The sequence below is a fragment of the Accipiter gentilis genome, chromosome 30 (assembly GCF_929443795.1).
Source record: "Accipiter gentilis chromosome 30, bAccGen1.1, whole genome shotgun sequence".
In the NCBI taxonomy this organism is placed as follows: domain Eukaryota; kingdom Metazoa; phylum Chordata; class Aves; order Accipitriformes; family Accipitridae; genus Astur; species Astur gentilis.
This window is the reverse complement of record NC_064909.1, coordinates 5,680,319-5,700,601: the sequence shown is the minus strand read 5'-3', so window position 1 is coordinate 5,700,601 and position 20,283 is coordinate 5,680,319. Positions and strand designations below refer to the sequence as shown.

General features: G+C 37.7%; 1 protein-coding gene across 1 annotated transcript in view; it reads left to right on the top strand.

Annotated features, from left to right (window-relative positions):
* The first annotated feature begins 3 nt into the window (after window positions 1–3).
* Window positions 4–20,283, top strand: part of CAMKMT (calmodulin-lysine N-methyltransferase) — a 225,372-nt gene continuing 205,092 nt past the window's right edge. Inside the window, exons 1-3 of the mRNA XM_049833977.1 lie at window positions 4–149; window positions 5,955–6,121; window positions 16,232–16,296. Of these exons, the coding sequence (XP_049689934.1) occupies window positions 51–149; window positions 5,955–6,121; window positions 16,232–16,296 (331 nt within the window). The 5' untranslated portion in view covers window positions 4–50. The remainder of the gene's footprint in view (window positions 150–5,954; window positions 6,122–16,231; window positions 16,297–20,283) is intronic.

The window sequence follows — 20,283 nt, the reverse complement described above, 5'->3', positions numbered from 1 at the left end:
AGTGTCTCCGCGCTCCCGCCGCTTCAGCCCCAGGCGCTTCCCGCCGCCGCATGGCCGAGGCTGCCGGCTCTCCGCGCCGCCCGGCCGCGGGCAGGTGCGAGGCGAAGGGTGCGGAAACGGCGAGAGCCCGCTGGCGGCTGCTCGGACAGGTAGGGGGAGCCCGCGGGCGGGAGGGGGATGGCGGGGAGGGCCGGCGGCGCAGCTTGAGGGGCGCACGTCGCTGCTGACCGCCGGTCCTGTCTCCTGGCGCGGCGGCGCCTTGGGCCGGAGCGGTTCGCGTTGCCTCCCGCCCCTCCGCGTTGGCCTACCGCGGCCCCGGGGGCGGCGGGCGGTCGCGGGCCCGTGTGGCCGGTATCTCGCAGCGCCTGAGGGTCCGTGCGCTGCCCCCGGCGGGGGTGCCGGCGCTGGAGGCGTGTGGAAAGCCGAGCTGCGGAGAGCCGCCCGCACCCCCGAGAGGATAGCGAGGAATGAGTATGCTGGGGCTTGCAAAGGGGTTTGCAGTCCTTCTCCTGGAAAAAATAGTAATAATAAGAATACATACCTATATTTATAAAAATATGTACATCTGTATATCTCTCTGTATACACAGACGCACATGCATATGTACACACACACGGCTCTCGGAGGTGCGCCTTCAACAGATCCCCAAAGCAGTCCTGTGGTCTTATAAGCAGCGTTAACAGGAGGAGGGCCAGCATCCCCTTGGCACCCTGCAGCTGAGAGCACTAGCTTGGGATTTTCGGGCTGTGGTTCTGTCAGTGCTGCCGGAGTTGGTTGTTGTAGCTGCTTTCCAATTCCTGACGTTTGACACCCTCCACGCTGCCTTTCATGGGGAGCCGGAGTGAGACGTCTTTGCCTGCAGCTGGTGGCGAGCTGCGGGGCCGTGCCTGGAGGAGGCCGAGGGGTCAGAAGCAGCAAGCGGTTACACCTCGGCTGCGGGTGAACAGCGGCCTGTCAGCTCCAGCCTTCCGTAGTTTTTTGGACCCTTTGGGAGCAGTGCAAGGTTGGAAAGGATTCCTCTGCAGATGAGCATATGCACGAAGGCTTAAAAACTTGAATCAGTTTCATTAGTTGTTATTGTTATTGGATGTGACATTTGCAGCCCTAAAATAAATGTTTAGTTTTGTGCAAATGGATGCCTGGAGCTGCCCATTGTGAGCTCCCCCCGAGAAGGCAGAGTGGTGGCGGTGGGTCCAATGGTGGCATCTGGGCTGAACAGGGCACCTGGCTGCAGTCGGATAACAGAGTGGGAGGCGTGGGGAGGTTAATAGTGACCTTTTCTTTGTGTGTGTTTTTGGTTTGCAAATTCCCCAGTCCTGTTATACAGGACAAACTTCTGTTTTATTATACACTAAAGCAGGAAATGCTAAAGTTACTGGTAGGAATATCGGGTTTGTCTTTGTAGGTTTCTGTTCTAGCAGACATCTAAGCTGCACGCTGTGGCTATACTAACATTTCTTTTCAACATACTGCCTTTGGCATATCCCTGTCTCTCAAAATCATAAGGAATTTTTCATACCAGTTGAATGGGGGTGCAGGGGATGCGTGCAGGTATTTGGGGAGAAGGCTTCTGTTTCTTCCTCAAACTACAGGTAATCTGTGACCTTTTCCTCTGCAGATTCCCTGGGTTTTTCCCATGTTCTTTAACTTTTCTGTTGATTTTTATATGGTACGATGAGCGAGGATCAATTTAATCTTACTGGTACATCTGAAGTAAAAATCAGTTCTGCACTCTTTACTACAGTGATGCTTAGATCTATCTATGGATTGGGAGAGGTATCAACCTTCCTTTATATCCATCTTTAAAGGAGCTCTGTCAAAGTGTTTCCTACAGTGGTTTTAAAAATGCTTTTCATACTGCTTATAATAACCCCTTACATGAAATCAGTTCTGTGGTGTGTTTATATATTGAATTAGCTTTCATTCAATGCATACACAAATTTATTTGCTATAGTAAGGATGCTTGAGTGTGTGCTTGCTGATTTAATTAAGAAAAAAGCCCTTTTATCAGGTATCCTATGAAGCTAGCATAAAGAACCAGGGGTTTGCATAATTACCTATGTGTTCTTTATCAATAAAATGTTTTATGTATGTACTGAGTTTAAAGTTTGTCAGTATTTTTAAACTTAGCTTGTCAGAATCAAGGAAAATATTTTTTTGCTTAAAAAAAGAAATGCTGAAGGAAGTTACATATATACTGTGCGTTTATAAGGGACTGGAGTAAATTTTCTGAGGTTGTGTTTTGAGCTCTACCAGTCTATGCAACTGATGGCATTACCCAGTCTGTAGTGTTTAGTAGGGAAGTTAGAGGTATAGGCCTAAACTAAGTTGCTTCCTATATGTACACTTGCTCCCTATAGAAAGTTCAATGAAAACTTTTATATTTATCCTGCCTGTTACCTTCCTCTTGCTCTTCTTCTCACAGAAGCCTTGCTCACCTGCTGATGTACTTTAGCTTCCAGAACTGAAAAATAAGAGATAAATTGAGGACAGGGCAGTGGCTTCCCCCACCCCCAACAGAAGAACTTCTAAAGCAATTTATCTTCGCTTTCTGCTCCTCTGTCTGTGAAGGGTGCCTGTGCTCCAGATATTTTTTCATGCTTTTGTTATTCTTGAGTTTGTAAATTGTTTACAGTTGAATAAAACAATTTGGTAAATAAACTATTAGTTAAATAAATAATGCACAGTCCTACTGATGATATTTAGAGATGGTATAGTTATAGTTCATGCAGTAGCTGATTATGTAGAAACTTTCTTGTGTGTACAAAATATCGTGTTCCAGTCAGTGCCATAGAACGCAGCAGAGGTTTGTAGACTGTTAGCTGCTACTGAATTTGACTTTTAGTGCAACTAAGCCATACGCAATGAGATACACAAAGAAATACGGAGAATTTCAGGTGACTGCCTTTCTCCATATGGTTGGTTTTGCTTGTTTGTTTTAAGAGAGGTCAAACATCTTCAAGTTTTATAGGGAGTCCTAAATATGGTCCTAATATTGACATTAAATACCGAGGGCCCTGCAATTGAGATCTGTGGTAATGTTTTACTAGAATCTTTCTAAAACAGGAGACAGTTTGTTGATACTTTTTTTTTTTTTAAATATCTTGTATGTTAATGAAGAAAGAATTGCCTTAGAATTCTATATTGCTATGTGAAGTTAGGAAAGAAAATGCAAGTTTGAGAGAGGGAAAACTGCAAGGTAGAAGTGTGAACTTGAATTATTTGGGTTTTTTTTGTTGTTGTTCTTGTTTTTTTTTCTTTTAAGGAACCTAATTTTGAAAGACAATCTTTCATTGCAGGACCTAAAATATTATTTATTTAGGTAATATTTGTATGTATGACCTGTGTACAAGCTCAACACTTGTGTACACCTGTAAAGATCTTGTGCAGAAGACAGGCCATTCAGTAACTAAAGAAGATCTTAAAGAGAGTGAAACAAGGCTTCTGGAATTTTTTTTTAAATAAAAATATGCAGAGAAACTTAGCTGAAAGTTACTGAGGGAGGAGGGGAAGAGGCTACCGGCCCCAACCAAAGAATGGTGGTGTCAGGTGATTCCATCCCCACCATAGTTCTTTCTCTTTGCCATCACTAAAACCAAGAATTGCGTCTATTCTGCTGGGAAGCCTTTAGCTTGCTTTGATATTGGCTACTGGTTTTACGGGTCCCTGGGATGTGTTCGTTTATTATGGCAGTGTGCAGGAAGTTAGGGAGTTTCACCTTCATTGGAAGGGTATAATGAAAATAGAGAAGACTATCTTTCAATGTCTTTAAAACATTATTATGAGTTTAAATATATTTGTCACCTTTTGTTTTTTGTCAGTGGATTATCTTATAGCAGCAGCATATCTTTGTAGCTTGTAACAATTGTGATGTTTTTAGGAACTGACTTGAGGAAAAAAAATGTTTTGATCCTCATGTAAAAATAGCTAGATATAAATAATATAACATATTATTCCTTTGTGCTCTGTTTTCTCAGTTATATTTAGGTTTTTGAAAGATTTGACCTGCTGTTGTAATTTTCAGGTCTTAGACCTCTTGATTTTAGTTGGGGCTGTGGGAGAAATGTTTTTTTGAGTACTCAAATGCTTATGAGATTTTCTGCTAACCCAGAGAATGCATTTTACAGAGCGTCTAGAAGATGTCTCTTTAGAACAAAAAACTGAAACCAGAAAAGTGTTGTCACTGTTGGATTTTTTTTTTTACTGTTTGTAATGGTGTGCCTTTGCTTTAAAAAAAAGGCCCAAAACAACATGCTTTTCTGAAAATTAGATCTTGGTGGTTTTACTTAGTTGAAAATTTGCTCCGTTTTGTTTCCAGACTTGCTGCTATTATATGAAGGTCTTAATTCTGCCAGTCTTTTAATTTGGTTCTCCTGTTTTGCTGTTTTTGCAATTTCCTTCATGTGTGTATTTTTTCCGTGTATTACAGAAGTAGAAGAAATAGGGTGGACAGCACACAGGCATTTTTACTGCTTTGATGAAGATGCCTGTGCCTTTCATATACTGAGACCTGCCAATGAAAATAGATCCAAAAGCAATAAGCCCGATGTATCAGACCTGCTATTAGAAACTAACAGCATAGCAAATACAATTGCTCTGCTTACATATGTAGTATTTTCAAGTATCCTGCAAAATAATAGGTCATGGCACCAAATTGTAAGGCTGTTGAATGTGAGTGCATTTCCAGTTAAAGCACGGTTGACAAAGGTTGGGTGCAGCAGAAAAATCACTGACCCTTTATTTTGTTGTACACATCCCATATGCAAAGCTTCCATTTCAAGTTTCATAATTCTGGAGAGCTACTGCTCATTTGACTTCAGATTTATCTCTGGTTGGCTAAAAACTAAATTGTGGTGCTCTTCTACTCAATAGAGCTATTCCTTGTAGCCCTATTTATAGTGATGAGTTTATTTTCTGCTGGTTTTTTTCAGCACTGCGGACTGCTAATGCATCTTCATTGGAAAAAATGCAATGGCAATTATTTATGTATTCTATCCAATGTTAGGAGAAAGAAGTTAAAACCAGGACATTTCTCCATCTTCCATCACTGACCTAAAGAAGAAGCCTTTTTGTCTGACAGGGAAATGCTAGTTGTCTTCTGTGCAATGATACAGCTCAAACGGGCTGGGTGCTGGGTTTTCCTGTATGGAGGAGTTGATACCTCAGTCCTCAAAGACAGTTGAATGCAGCAGACTGTGCAGGACAGAGAGCCCATGTTTTCATTTTCCTGAACAAGTGTTTTAATCATTTAGCTATTACACAGAATGCATATGGCCACATTCTGCTTCTGCCACTGCCTTGAATCCTTCAGTCTCTTAGTGCTGAACTTGGTGCTGTTGTGTATTCTGGGGATCATGTAAAAGTTGGCTAATGCATCAGTCCCCTTATGGGGTCCTGGCAGGGGAATATGCAGTTGTGGCATCTGAAAGTATGGGTCCTGGGATGGGTAGCAATTTGGCAGCAGTTCTGCAAATGTGCAGCAGTAAACTTCCAAGCTAGAAAACAGTCTACCCGGCAAACACATATTGCTCAGGTTTTTTTAATCTATAGGGACACAGAGTGGCACAGAAAGTTTCACAGTGGTAATGGGAGGGTAGGGAAGAACCCAGTCTGCCTCTCTAATTCCAGTATGGGTTCATTGGAGCGGGAGTTAAAAAAGCAACTTTGTACTTAGGAACTTGTGTCCTTATGAACAGAGTACATTTGGTTTACAGTTATTGAGATATAATATATATATAGAGACATAATAAATTCATAATTCATTCTCTTGACACCTCCCATCAGTACCGCTGTTATTTTTCTCAGGCTTGACATACTTGGACTAGTTATTCATAGCTATTACCTAATAGCATAGCTGTTATGGTTAATGCCAGACTTGCCTCTTCAGTTAAATAAGCCTGTGTTTGTTCTTGAAAGTTTTGTTCTTAATGTTTAATTTGTTCTTCATTTCAAAGGTTCTGAAGAATAAGCACTTGAAAGATGTGCACCTCCAACAAGTGTCTGTAAGAAGGTTCACATCATTCCATCTGTTTTCAGTAGAAGACCAGAATACAGAAGAGGAAACTGGGACCTGGGTTCAGTATAAAAGCATCTTTTACCCTGAATATAGTGTGTCCTTAAGGTAACCATCATTTAAGTACTTCCTAAGATCTTCTACAGGCCTCAAATATAAAACTCATTAATGATTATTCCAGTGTTTTGTAGAACTAGGCATAGTTTACACATAAATTGTTAGACGCTATTTTTAGTTGTTTGTTACAGTAAGCAGCTTGTTTGGGTTTGTTTTTTTCGGTACACCTCAGTTAAGTGCCAGAGCTTGAACAAAAATGCTGATGACTGTACCTATAACAGAATGCAAATATGGGCATTTATGTTACTAATAGCTTTCTGTTTTGACATTCTTCAGATATAAATAGGATGTAAGAAAACTGAACACATTTACTTGTAATCTTAAAAATTTTAATGACATGATGTTATTCATAAAGTTCTAAAAGCTTTCTGGCAGTGATCTGAATTTTATTCAATTTTCTTCTTAATAGTTCTTGTAAAACTCAGTGATAATTTGGAAGCCAATTTGCAAAACAAAAGAACAAAAAATTTCTTTTTCCTGCAGAAATGATTTATACCTATTGAAGAAATCTATTTATATTAGAGCAGGTAAAACAAATTAAGTTATTTGTATTAAAAAAAAAACCCCAAACCACACAAAACAACCCCCCCTCCCCCCAAAATCAAAACCCCCTCCAAAAACTTACTGAAGGAATGTGAATTCTCAGTAGCTTTAGCAAAACAGAAAAGTTTATAGCTCCCATTCATTACTGTGCAGGGTGGGTTTTTTTTCCTTTTTCTCCCGCTTAGGTCTCTCTTTTACTTGTTCAGTTTTGTGCATATCTATAACTTGGTTTTGCCTCAACAGGTATCATTGCAACAGTAACTTAAGCATTCCTGAATCGATACTTGTTTTGCAGCCCCTAATTAGCCCGGCTGAGGGTGTAGGGTTGTGCATTCTGTCCACAGAAGAGGATACTCTGGAGAGCCTCAGTCACTGAAATTGTAAAGTGCATTTTTATTTAATGGGGACCTTTAAATTAAATTCACTCTTAGAAACTAAGATCGAACACAAACAAGTAACCATCATTAACTGTGACATTTCTGCAAGGTTATAAAACAAAACAAAAGAACAACAACAACAAAAAAACCAAACAAACCCCCCCCCCAACCCCACAACAGTAACATGCAGGCTGCCTTCAATTTGCAGCTGGGTGAAAAGTCAAATATGAAATTGTTTAGAGCTTTATAAGGCCTTAATTTTCTGTTTTCCAAGCTTATACTTACTGATGCTAAAAGGCTTCAGAAGAAAACTTTTCCATTTGAAAATACTGCCTATTTGTAATAGAAGTAGGTACAGCATTTTTTCTGTATGGACTTTTCCAGTGAACCGCTGGGGAATGCTACAGATTCATCTAGATGCTCACAGCCTACCTAGTCTATTCGTGCAGTGTCTCTATTCCCTGGTTGTAGGTTGTCATGGTTTAACCCCAGCCAGTAAGTATCACCACGCACCCGCTCACTCACTTGCACCTCACCCAGTGGGATGGGGAAGAGAAGCGGGGAGAAAAAAAATTGGAAGGGAATTGGAAGAATTGGAGGGGAAAAGGTAAAACTCATGGGTTGAGATAAGAACAGTTTAATAGAACAGAATGGAAGAAACTAATAATGATAATAACAACAATAATAATAAAATTACAATAATAATAATAGGATTGGAGTGTACAAAACAAGTGATGCACAATGCAATTGCTCACAACTCGCTGACCAATGCCCAGTTAGTTCCCAAGCAGTGATCCCTCCCTGGCCAACTCCCCCCAGTTTATATACTGGGCGTGATGTCACATGGTATGGAATATGCCTTTGGCCAGTTTGGGTCAGTTGTCCTGGCTGTGTCCTTTCCCAACATCTTGTGCCCCTCCAGCCTTCTTGCTGGCTGGGCAGGAGAAGCTGAAAAATCCTTGACTTAGTCCAAACACTACTTGGCAACAACTGAAAACATCAGTGTGTTATCAAGATTCTGCTCATACTGAATCCAAGACATAACACTATATCAGCTACTAGAAAGAAAATTAACTCTATCCCTGCTGAAACCAGGACATAGGTCTTCAGAGGCACACTGGTAATAGAAAATGTAAGGCATTTAGGTAGAATTTAGGCTGAGCAAGACTGCAGTCTTTTATGCTGCAGTCCTGAACTTCTTCATTCAGTCTCCTTAGTTCACTACCATGGTTTGCAACACTTAGTGTCACTTACTTGATTTACTAGTTATAGGAGTTTTAAGGTAGGAGGTGAGCTAAGGTTCACCTGTGCCAGCAGTGCAAAAGCCAAGGGAATGTCAGACTGATCTTGCTCTGACATTTGACATTTGTTCACTTCTGTTTCCATCACTTCCCATGTCATCATTTTATTTAGTATTTTTTATTTGGCTAATAGTAGTTTCATTAATAGGACACAGCTCAAACTGTAGGCTGCGAACAAGCATGGTTTTTTATGCATGATTTTATTACTGGTGATCATTATATATTATTCTAAGTATGGAGATTTTGTTTTTACCTTTTAAGTTCCTCTGACTTTAGCCAATGGAAAAGTACAGTTTCTGTGCTGGAGCACATTTACTTTGGGTTTCAAAAACTGTGTATTGAGGAGAATAGGGAGATTGTCTCCTGGTGGGTTTATTTTTATTTTTTCCCCATATTTTGTTCCTTTATAGAAGATACTTAGTGATCTATAAAAATGGTAATTACTGATTGTTTTAGGAATAATGATCAGAACTTACTTACTCCTACAGTTCTGTGTTAAAATGTTTTCTCTCTATATTGAAGCAGTGGCAATAGATAGCATATACTTATTATCTCAGAATATTGCAGGATGGTGAAGAAAGGAAGGAGAAAATATTGTGTATTTTGCCAGGGACAAAGTATAAATGCCTGCAACAAAATCAGCTTTACCATAAGTCTATATTAAATAAAGTTTTTCTCTGTTTTTGCTGAAGCAGTAATTTAAGAGGTTAAATGTAACAGTTTAACATACATAACAGAGCAACAGTTCTTGCAGAAACTTGCATATTTAGAAGATAAGAAATCTTGGAGTTAGCGGTCCTGGATCTTTGAGAACTGATCATGTCTCAGAAACTTAAGGATCCTCTGTGTGTCTGACAGTCTTCCCTTCATTTTTCTCTTCCCATTGGCAAAATACTAATTATCATAATTTTCATCAATAGAAGCAATTTTAACAAGATGACAAGAACATGTTATTAGCATATTATTAGCCATAACAAGAACATCAGTCAGGTAAACCCAGAACAGTGTGCTTGAGTAGGAGAGCCTTTTCATATATCTTTTTGTCAGGAAAAAAATGTTGCTTATGGCCCCTCTAAAATCTTGACAAAAGTGCTTTTGAATTTTTATCTGCATATGTTTTCCTTATGCATTAACATCTTTTGGGGAAAGCTCATTGCATATGTTAGATGTTAAAAGGGTTGTCAGCTAATATCTTGACAAGACTAAATACTTAAGAAAGTTCATAAGGTTGTTAGTGGCTTTTGGCAAAGAGTATAAAGGTCAAGCTATATCAGTTCAAGGGCTATCAAAACTGATCAAATTGTATATTCAGATATGCTATGACCTAGCTGTAATTACTGCTCTAGAGGGACTTGGGGACCAGTTTGTTAGGCAAATAGAAGCTTCAGTAGGAACTACCAGGCATGTGCATGCTTTTCTGAACTTCTAAATGCAGCTTAGTTTAGTAACGTGCTATTTTTTGAACCAAATTCAGGTTGGATGCATATTGGGAAAGAGGAACTTATGCCATGTTTTTCTGTCACTAGTTTATTTTAGAATAATTCTTAATAAATCTTCCAAAGCAGGAAGCCAGAAGCAATATAAGGCAATTCTTGCTTTAGAAATTGAAGCTGGATTTATGTGCCATTTTGACTACATCCTTGAGGTGACATCACATTTTAAAAATCCCCATGACTCTACCGGTTAAACAGTGGTCTCTAGTGTGCTTAATGGAATGTAGATTCACAATACATGGTGGAAGGTGGTCTCTTGAAGTCTGTATAGGTACTCAGGTGCTTCACAGTAGCTCTGGGGTATGAAAAGGAGTGTCTGATGAGTGTGACTTTTGTTTTCAGTGAAAGGGGTGTCAAGATGAAATTTCTTGTGTTACAGTACAGAATCTCATTTGATTAGTCTAGTCTCATTTGTATTTGTACCGTATTTGCTGCTCGTACACACTACATCCTTGTCTTGATGATACGAAATTGCTCTCTAGTGTTGTTTGCAATTAACGTTAGTTAAAAAATAAATCCCCAAAATGACAGGAAGGCAGCCTGGGAATTGGGCTGAATATTTATGGAAGTCTAACATGGAGAATGTAGACATACTCAGTCCAAGCTGGAATCTTGCTGCAGTTTTCACATTCAGATTTGGATACAGTAAATTGAGTAACATCGTCTGCAGGTGAAAAATACAAACCTCATTTTGAGTGAAATTTCTTGCAAGCTTGAGGTGGAAAAAGATATCTTTCATTACAGAAATCATCTGACCTTCTGGGTCTTCTCTCCATTAAAAATATGTTTCTATTCATAAAACTTACATCTTTATTTTTTAGCTTTATTCAAGTTCTTTTTAACTTTGGGGGTATTTCACTTTGCTGTTAGAAATTATGCATGTGCTAAATACTTGTTTTCTTGGTGATAGGAAGATACAGAGTAAGTAGAGACATTTTAAAATGTTCATTTAATACTGCATTTCTAAATCCTTCTATTCCTACTCAGGAATATGCTTTTAAATTTAAATTTTGTATGAATAATTCTAGCAATGAAGTGATTATAGATCATGAAGATGCAGTGTCTCACTGTGGAGATGGTGTCTGTCTTATAGACAGGAAAATTATTCTTTTATCAGAGTTAAAAAAGGAACAATCAATATCTTCACATTTTCTATTTCAGGATATGGATTTACTTTAAAATTGTAGGCTCATTTTAGGCAATTAGAGAAGAAATAAGTTATTTCTGTGGTAAAATATTTTCCATTGATCAGTCATTTGTTGTTTCAAATACTAAAACGCAGAACTGAAAAGAACAATGTTAGCAGCTTATAGGAAGGGTTAAATCTTTGTAAAGAGTGCTAAGTGTTCTTTGCAAAGTGTCATGCCTTTATTCTGAATGAATGAACCTTTAGATAAAAATATGAAAGAAATTATTAGATTATTCTAGACCTTTGGTTTAGAAATGAAAGGCATGTTATTTGTCTGTGGCAAGTGTTAGAAGATGGTTTAGGAGTGAATTCCATTGGCTATTCCTATAGGGTATTTCTGCTAATAACACTTTGAAGTTTTAATGAATTTTTATTTTAGGGATAGACATAAAAAATGAAGGGAAGCAGATTTCAAGGAATATTGCCTACTCCTTATGGACAATTTGTGCGGGTATGATAAACTTGCTTTCTTTCATTTATTGGGTGCTGAGAGATAATGTGTGGATTTAGCAGCATGAGGGCTTGGCCACAGAAGGAGGAAATTGAGGAAAGAGATAAAAAGTGTTTTGGTAACATACTACTTTCATGCACTGATGAAACTAAGACTGTTCCATCATATTGCCCAATACATGTGTATTTGTAAAAAGAATTTGTAGTCAAAGAAGCCATTGTTTTGGTTTCTTACCATATTGAGCTGAGATCTTGAACTGGAGTGAAAGAAGCGTTATCTTGTTTTGCTATACTGTGTCCCAGAAAAAGCATTTGATCAGATAACAACGTTTGCAGGTAACTCTGAGATTCTTACTGGGCTGCAGTGGCAATTGATGGTGATGCAGAGCAAGCCTTTTTGTCAAGTACCCTTAACAGTAACTGTTTTACCCTTATCCTGTCTTTCATTTTCCACAAAAATTGTAGTTTTATTTTGTATCCAGGTGAATAATATCTGGTCATGTGGTGTTTGTTTTTTTTTTTTATTTTGAGTATTATATGGAAATGTAGCTTAGTTTTTGTAGTTTTTAAAAATTTACTATATTTATTTAGTTATTTGTATTATTTTTCAGTTGAAGAATAACATAAAAGAAGGAACATAGTTTTGTTTCATCATGGTTGATGAAAAGCATACATTAATAGGGAGCTACTGAAGGATTATTTTTATTCTGTCTACAGCTATTTATAAATACATGTAAAAGTCTGCCACTTGTGTGGTTGAATTTAAGAGGAAGGAACATTAATGTATTTTAGAGAGATCTCTCTCTTTCTCTGACTTTCTTTATACATCCAAAGTAGATTTATTCATAGTCCAGAGTCAGGAATTTTGCTTTGCTTCATATCAGGAGAAACATGAGTTAAGTTAGTTTATCATTTATAGATTTGTCTTCTATAACTCAATGCCTCAGCTATAGAAATTATGCATATTGTACCTTGAAGACTTATTATAAGAACGTTGTAGATCAGATTAACCATGCTGACCTGAAATTCACTTTCTCCATGATGCCTACCTATACTTGTTTGAAGTACTTTGTTGACTGCAGCAATCACAGCTTTGAACTTCTTTGAAGTTCTTTGAACGGTACAATGTTCATGACATATTCCAAAGCACTAAATACTAATGTTCTCCTGTATTTTGAGATGCCTGTGGAAACTTATAGAATTTTGGGGCTGGGATTTAACCACAAGGTTCTGTGATTCCTTTCCTTGACTTTCATAATTCAGTGCACAAGACAAACTCTTTATGGGCAGTTTGTAAGACGTACTGTGGAAAGCTGTGATTATGACAGGCATTCATAGAAACAGGATGTGACATGTATTGGCAGTTTTCTCTGGGCTCCGTAATGGTAGAGCAGCTGATGGGATGGGACAGTGAAACAACAGCTGTTACAGAACTGCTGGGGAGTTACGTGCAGAGCAGTGGATCCAAAACCAGAAGCTGTGGGTTTTAGGTGCAGGACTGAGTAGCATGACATTTATGGCAGATTTGGGGTTAGAGAATACATGTATTTACAGGTGGATGTAACTTTTAGTCTGCAAGTCAGGTCTGTGATGGAAAAGAGTTCTGGAGTAGCTGGTGCAGCATTTGTCTGCAGGCTCTCCAAACAGTCCTCCAAATGGAGAAAGGTGTGGCTATTGGTGTTCAGCAGTGTGTCTCCTTGAGCTCTCCCTTTCACAAGTAGTTCGGCTGTTGGCACATTGCTTTCCTCAGTCCTAAAACTTGCCTGCAATAGAAGTTATGCTCAATTCTTCACTGTTTGGGTTCCCTAACTGTTAAGTGATTACCAGTGGAATGGAAGCGCCTCTTTTTTTTTTAGCCTGGTGTAGGGAGAAAAAGCTTTATCAGTAGGAGTAGGTATTTCCCTATCATGCTAATTGACTTCTGAAGATTTTGCTGTTACTAATGTGGAGTAGTCTTAAAATAGTCCATAATGGTAATATGGTTAAGACCTGAGATGTGATTTTTGGAGTGAATGAGAGTGGCTTTGCTATCCAGATCACCATTGAGATAATGGTTACTCCTTGCATTCTAGGAGATTGAGGTTGCTCCCTGCTTTTGTTCAGTAAAGGTTTCATAAACTGATCAGAATAAAGGAAGCAGCTGTTAAACTTAAGCCCTGTCCTGTTTCACAATGAGTGTGGAGTGGGCATCTGGAAGACTGAGGAGGAGGAGGTCCCTCATAACAAAGCTGGATGTTTCTCATCATTAAATTACGGCTCACTTATGTGCTTGTCATGAACAGTATTTGTGAAAGCAAGAAAGAGATTGCTGAGACAGAGTTAGAGACTTTGCTTGTTGCTGGCAGACGGGAAAGGGTATGTGTGCAAAATGCCTCTGCTGGCCAAGAGAGCAAACACTGGGGTGTGCTGTGTTTGTACTTGGACACCACAAGCTTTTGGCCACTGAATAATAAATGTAAGAAAATGTTTGAAATTTGTGTGTGTTGATTTTAATTATGGAAAGAATGTTTTATAATCAGAGGAAGAACTGTTCCTTAATGAAAACTGAGTGTACCAAAAATAATGTAGATGAAGAACATTCATCGTGTTAAATAAAACATCACCAAAATTTCAGAACAACTTTAAAAACAATAGCTGTGTGGCATGTATCTGTTGTGGCATCTTAGCTTATTCTTCAGGCTGACATACTTAGAGCTGTCCACTTCTCATCTCAAATTATAAACCATTATTTTGGAAACAGCCTGAAATCTGGTTTAGTGATAATTTTAAGGCTAGTGCTATAGTTGTATCATTTCTCTTTTTTGCCTTTGTCTACCTTTTGACCCTGAAGTATATAGATTTTATTCTTTTCTACATCAGGACACTCCACTTCCTTCTGTTTTTCTTTCTTCATAGCATTCTGAACTACAGATACTGGATTGCTAAGTTGTTCGTCCTCACCTTTGTTTGCTTCAGTTGGAGATTTGCATGATAAATCTTCTTTATATGTGGACTGTGTACATAAAGAAATGGTGGAGGGGGGGAACCAAACCAAAACGTGTTATCCTGGGACTAATCTACATGCCAAGAAAGATCAAAATATTTCTTTACTTTCTCAGCATCTCCCTCTCCCCGCCCCCATCTGACATTCATTTAAAGATGAGACATTCACAGCTGTCTGAGAGACCCTAACTGTTTCAGACATACGCACAGTTATGGAGTTCGTAGGATGCTAAGGAGTCAGCAGGGGACAGTTTAAAGGGCAGTTCTGTGGTTAGCAGAACTACTGATCCTGTCCGCTTTCTTGTCACTTCTCTTGAATTAACTCTGTTGCATTGGTTGTCCGATCTGATTGAAAACAAACTTGCCAAAAAAAAGAAGAAAAAGTGCATTATAAGTCCACATGTTCCTTCAGAATTCTTGTAGGCTTCTACTGCAGCTAAAGAATTTATTTTTGGTTTGTTTTTGTGTAGCTGGGAGAAGAGCTCTAATGTCGAGTTGTATCTTTTGTAACATCTTTCACATATTTTGTTGCCCCTGTTCATGAACACATTTCAGTTTAACTTGATTTCCATTTGATTTTCAATTTTTCAAGAATTGGTCTACCTGTTCTTTGGTGCTTCTCAAAATTTAACATGTAAATGTTTATTTAATGCATATGCTTATCAGAAGCTATAAATAGCTTTTTTGCACTATAAATATACAATTTGCAAAGAGGTTGATTTTTTTTTTTCCCCACTCTTAAAACAATCTTCCTTCACGAAAGAAAAGCTGAGAGAATAAGAACTAATTTTGTAGGTGCTAAAACTGTTGTATTTCTTCCATTTTTTCAGTGTTTCAAATTAGTATGTTCCTGAACAGACTTAGGAGCTACATTTGAAACATTATTACAAGACTGTATTTTGTATTTTACTGCCTTGCTGAATTCTTTTTAGATGTTTTTAATGCATTTGTGAAACAGCTATGTGATCTGATTGTTGTAAAGTGTAAGATTTTTTTGTTTTGTTCATTTTGGGGCTAGATTGGCTTGGGATAGTTAAAAGAAATTTAGTTGATTTTTTGTGTGTGTGTGAATTCAGCTAGCCTGACATCTGTAACATTTAGAAGAAGCTTCCTAGACAAATTTTTATTCAAATTTGCTGCATGTTCTTTCTGCTGCTGTCGCTGTTTTGGTCACTGTGTTCTAAAATCTGCACTTCGTATGTGAAATTCAGTTAATTAATTTATTATCCCCAGTTTTGAATGTTTATTTCACTTGGGTTATGCAAATGTGAAAAAAAAAAAAAGGAAATGCAGTTCACTGAACACACTAATCAGTTTCATTGTTCACATTAATCAAATGAAGTGTTCTTGATTTTGTGGGAGAAAATAGGAATGTGTGTACAGTTGCTGTTCAAAAATAGTCTTTTGTTTTTCCTCTTCAAAGAAATTGCTTTACCAAAATTCTTCCTTTCCTATGGAAAAGTTGTTTAGGTGTGACTAAACAAAAATTGATGCTTTTTGGAAATGTCTTCATTTTGATAAAGTCTTAGTGTCGGAGATACATGTTCCTGGTTCATGGATTTCAGTGATGGAACTTCAAAGACCAGCAATTGTCCCCTTGTTTTCCCCCTGGTGGCTAGAGTAGTGCCTGTTTACTACTTCTCTGTGAAAGGGGTTTGTGAGAAATGAACGCATGTGGTGAACCTCTTCTCTGAAGAGGCAAGATGGTTGGGGTTTTTTTTGATTGTTCATATGTTGGTAAAGTTACTATGTATGTTTTCTTCCAGATTTCACAATGGACTCTTAAATGTTAAAGATGTTCTTACAAGTTTTGACAACACCGGGAATGTCTGTAAGTCATTGTTTATTTAAATACAGTACTATGCTGATAGAAGTCTAATTGTATCAATATAAAATATTTCTGTATGAGCCCTCAATAACCATTTCATTTAGCTGAGAAACATTATTACTGTGGTCAGAGATACAGATCTACCGACCATAGTGTTTTATGTGTTACGCTGTTTTATGTAGCAGAGTTGTTTGTGTGGATGCACACTTAAGTCATCCCTGTGCAGGTTATTTGTGCAAGAAAAATTCTCTATGGCTATTAAATATAAAGACATCACTTATGGCTTAGGAAGTGCTCGATGTTAGGAGAATTAATGGGGCAGTAGGATGCTATGTTTGTCCTGATCTTTCACTCTTGTCTAAGCATCAGTTATTGGCTGCATTAACCTGAGACAAGATGAGCCGTAAGTGGACCTTCAATGTCTGACCCAGTACGGCTCTGCTTCAATATACTTATTAATAAAATTATCTATGCTATTAATGGACATGAATTATAAAATTGTGGTAGATCATGGAAAAGAAGGTGAGCAAAAATATTTAAATATTTTTGATGTGATGAGTAATTACAGTTATATAAATAACATATACAGATATACATATAATTCTTTTTTGATTATTCTGCCTTATTTTTCAGGTTGATTAGTTTGTTTTCAAACAAGTAAACTGATAGAATAAAGTTGGGGGGGTATCTGTAATTTGCCCGATATTCAAGAAATGTGCACGTATCTCCTCCTCCTTCTCAAAGAAATGATGCAGAAACTGTTCTGATATATACGTGTTTCTTCTCAAAACTCCAGTCTTAGTACTCCAAAGCTATGTTTCAATAAACATTGGCTTTTCATTAGCAAAAAGGTCAATTTATTTAATAAACTTTTGCCTTCAAAAGGAAAAAAAATCATAAACTATGTGCTCTCCTTTTTAAAATTTGCCAGCTTTCATTCAGTTCTGAACATTGAAGATACTTCTGTGGTCTTGCCACAAAATACTTCAGGATATATTCTTTAACAGTTGCCAAAGAGAAATTTGTTCTCTGATTTCTGAATGAAAATTATATCTAAGGGATATATGAATATCCAAATTAATAATACTAAGGCTGAGAAAGAAAATTCACATTTATAATTGTGGTTGACATCAGCTATAGATATAGGCATCATGAGCTGGATGATAAAAACATTTAGATTTCAGACATTTGTGATTTGGAAGAAAATGCTTTGATTAAATTATGGGAGGCATTTAGAGAGATTTGATGTTGTAGATTCTCAGAATAGGAATCTAGAGGGACTTTTATAACAAGTTACTTTCTTTTCATAAACTGTTCTCAATAAGGGAAAAAATTAGGAAAGAAATCCAAACTGGGGTTTTGGATCCAGAAAAAATACTGTTATATTAGTTCATTAGATAACAACTCAGGTATTTATTTTGAACAGCAGAGAAAATTTTTTTGTGTGTGTGTGTGTCTAAAAGTGTTTCACATAGCAGATCAAAACAGCGTACCTTACTCTGTTAAACATGGTAATGTTATTTCTTAATCTTTGTTCTTTGTGTGAGTACTTAGATTGTGATCAATCTACACAAATTTCCTTGTTAACACAAATAATTTACTGAAGTTTTCATATGCTTTCCTATTGATAGATGTGCTGTCAGCTCTTCTGTTAACTTTTTCCAGTATTTCAGCTACTTTCTTATTGATTGCAGATGGTAGAACAAGACTTACGCTCTAATAGGCACACCACCAGTGCTAACACAGAAGTAATATGACATTTGTAGTTCTTGTTGCTGTTTCTCTGTATATACAAAGATTCACATTTGTCCTTTTGGATTCAGTATTGCTTTGAGGGTTCATGCTGTGCTATTATATACAGTGTTTGCTAAGTCATTTCCAGATTCACTGCTTCCCCATTTTTAAATGTCTGTGTCTGTAAGTGTCTGTATTGATATACATATTACTGATTTATGCCTATTTTACTAAGCACTCTAGATTACACTTTGTTAGGGTAACTGTAAAATAGTTATCTTCTGGCAGCATGCAGTACTGGCTTGGAGTGTAATAATCATGCTTTTTTGCTACCACCTGTATGGAGTAAATGTCCCCAGCGTCCAAGCCAGGGTAACTATATGTGTCTGTCACACCATCATAGTAAAGTTCCCCCAGCCATATGTTTACTGAGCTGCTCTATTTAGATCGTACCTGACTGAATTTGTGTGCACTCCCATTATCCCTTGATTTGAATTGACTCTTTCTTTGACCTTTTTCTGTGTATTTCTTGGCTCTCTTTGTGTTAACCTACAGTGGAAAAGGAAGGTAGTAATCTTGCCTCTTTTTACCCCCAAAAGTAACTATGGTTGTAGTATTTCTAAAATTAGGTGAACTGTTTTTTACAATTGTTGCGGTGTTCTTTAAGAACTTCATATTCTAAAATGATAGTCTACCCTAAAAATAACCCCAAACACTTCTGAAATGGTCTTTAGTAGTATTAGATTATTTCTTCTAATACCTAATACTAATGGAGCTAGCCAGTATTGAACGTATTATCAGTCCCATCTACAGTAGCATGCTTTGTGAGGGGACCCATTGAATAATTATAGACTTTAATATTCCCTTAGGACATACTGCATAGTCAGAATTTATTTACTGGGCACTAAACTTCCCTCAAATGATTTGGACCAAGTTATCAGAAAACAAATATTTTGGTGTTCTGGGTGTTTTGGCTGCCATACTGAGTATTTATCAGGAAGATTAATGTTTTGCTAGAGATTATTGGATTATGAAGTGATTGTGTATTAAACAGATCAGATTTTGTAAAAACTGAAACATGTTGCGTATTACATTTGAAACATTTGTTTCAAATAACATGGTTTGTGTGGTTTTGTGGGGGAGTTCTTTTGTTTCTTCTAGTAATGTTCCTAAGTACCTTGTATTAAAACAAGCTCTTTCAGGGAGCATTTCTATTGCCTTTTTCTTTCACTTTTTGGTCTTTCTGCTTATGGTCTTTAACAGGCACATCACCATATGCCATCAAAGAAGAGTGGTAGAGCAGACTCTAGTTAATACTACTTTCTCTGTGCTACCAGTAGATACCAACTCAGTACAACATGTGCCACTAGCTGGCAGCATTATATAAAATATCAATAAGCACCTTTTGAGGAATACTCGTAGTTGCTTCCAAAAGTGCTGCTTTATACCAGAAAGTCTTCAGGACAAAAGTGGAGCCAACTGCAGTAGCTGTAAATGGCATATTGCAGAGTCCCAAGTGTTAACTCTGGAAATTGCCTCTGCACAATGTTTTGTTCAAACTTGGTACCTACACTTGTATTCTGTCTTTTTCAAAAAGATTTCTGAAGATGCATTTTCACTGTACGATGGCTACTGTAAATGAAAATTCACACTACAAATTACAATTGGTTTTCACTTTCCCAGAAAAATGTGAACATTTTTTCTCTCCTGTTCATCCTTTGTAAGAGAGCAGTTTCCATGTGAAAACTCTAAATTAATTCTCCACACAGACAGGTTGCAATGCTAAATGCACTTCATTCAGCTTTAATTCTATGCATAAACAAGAGGCAGAAAAAAGAGGAATGGAATGAAGGAAAGGATCAGTTTGTTATTTTAGACAACCGTATGCCATCTGTTAAAAAGATGGTACATCCTGAGACCTTCTCTAGTCCTAAAATAATCCATTAAAGGAGCTGATGGATCTCAGGCAGAAAGTTCAATGGTGGCATTGTGGGATAGCATCAGCTGGCTCCAGGAGCCACATGCCATGCTCATCCTTGCAGAAGAAAAATCTCTTTTGCAACAGACTGTCCAAAAAGCAAGGAAAATTCTGCAAGAATGAGCTTTTGAGAGTATTGCCTTCCCCTGTCTTTCCTAGTGGGAGAAAGCAGTTATGACTGAAATGCTTGTATAATTATGTCCCTGCAGTAATCATTTCAAATTATGTATGCATTTAAATAAAGTGAAATGATCAAGGGCCAAAATATAAACCTCTTT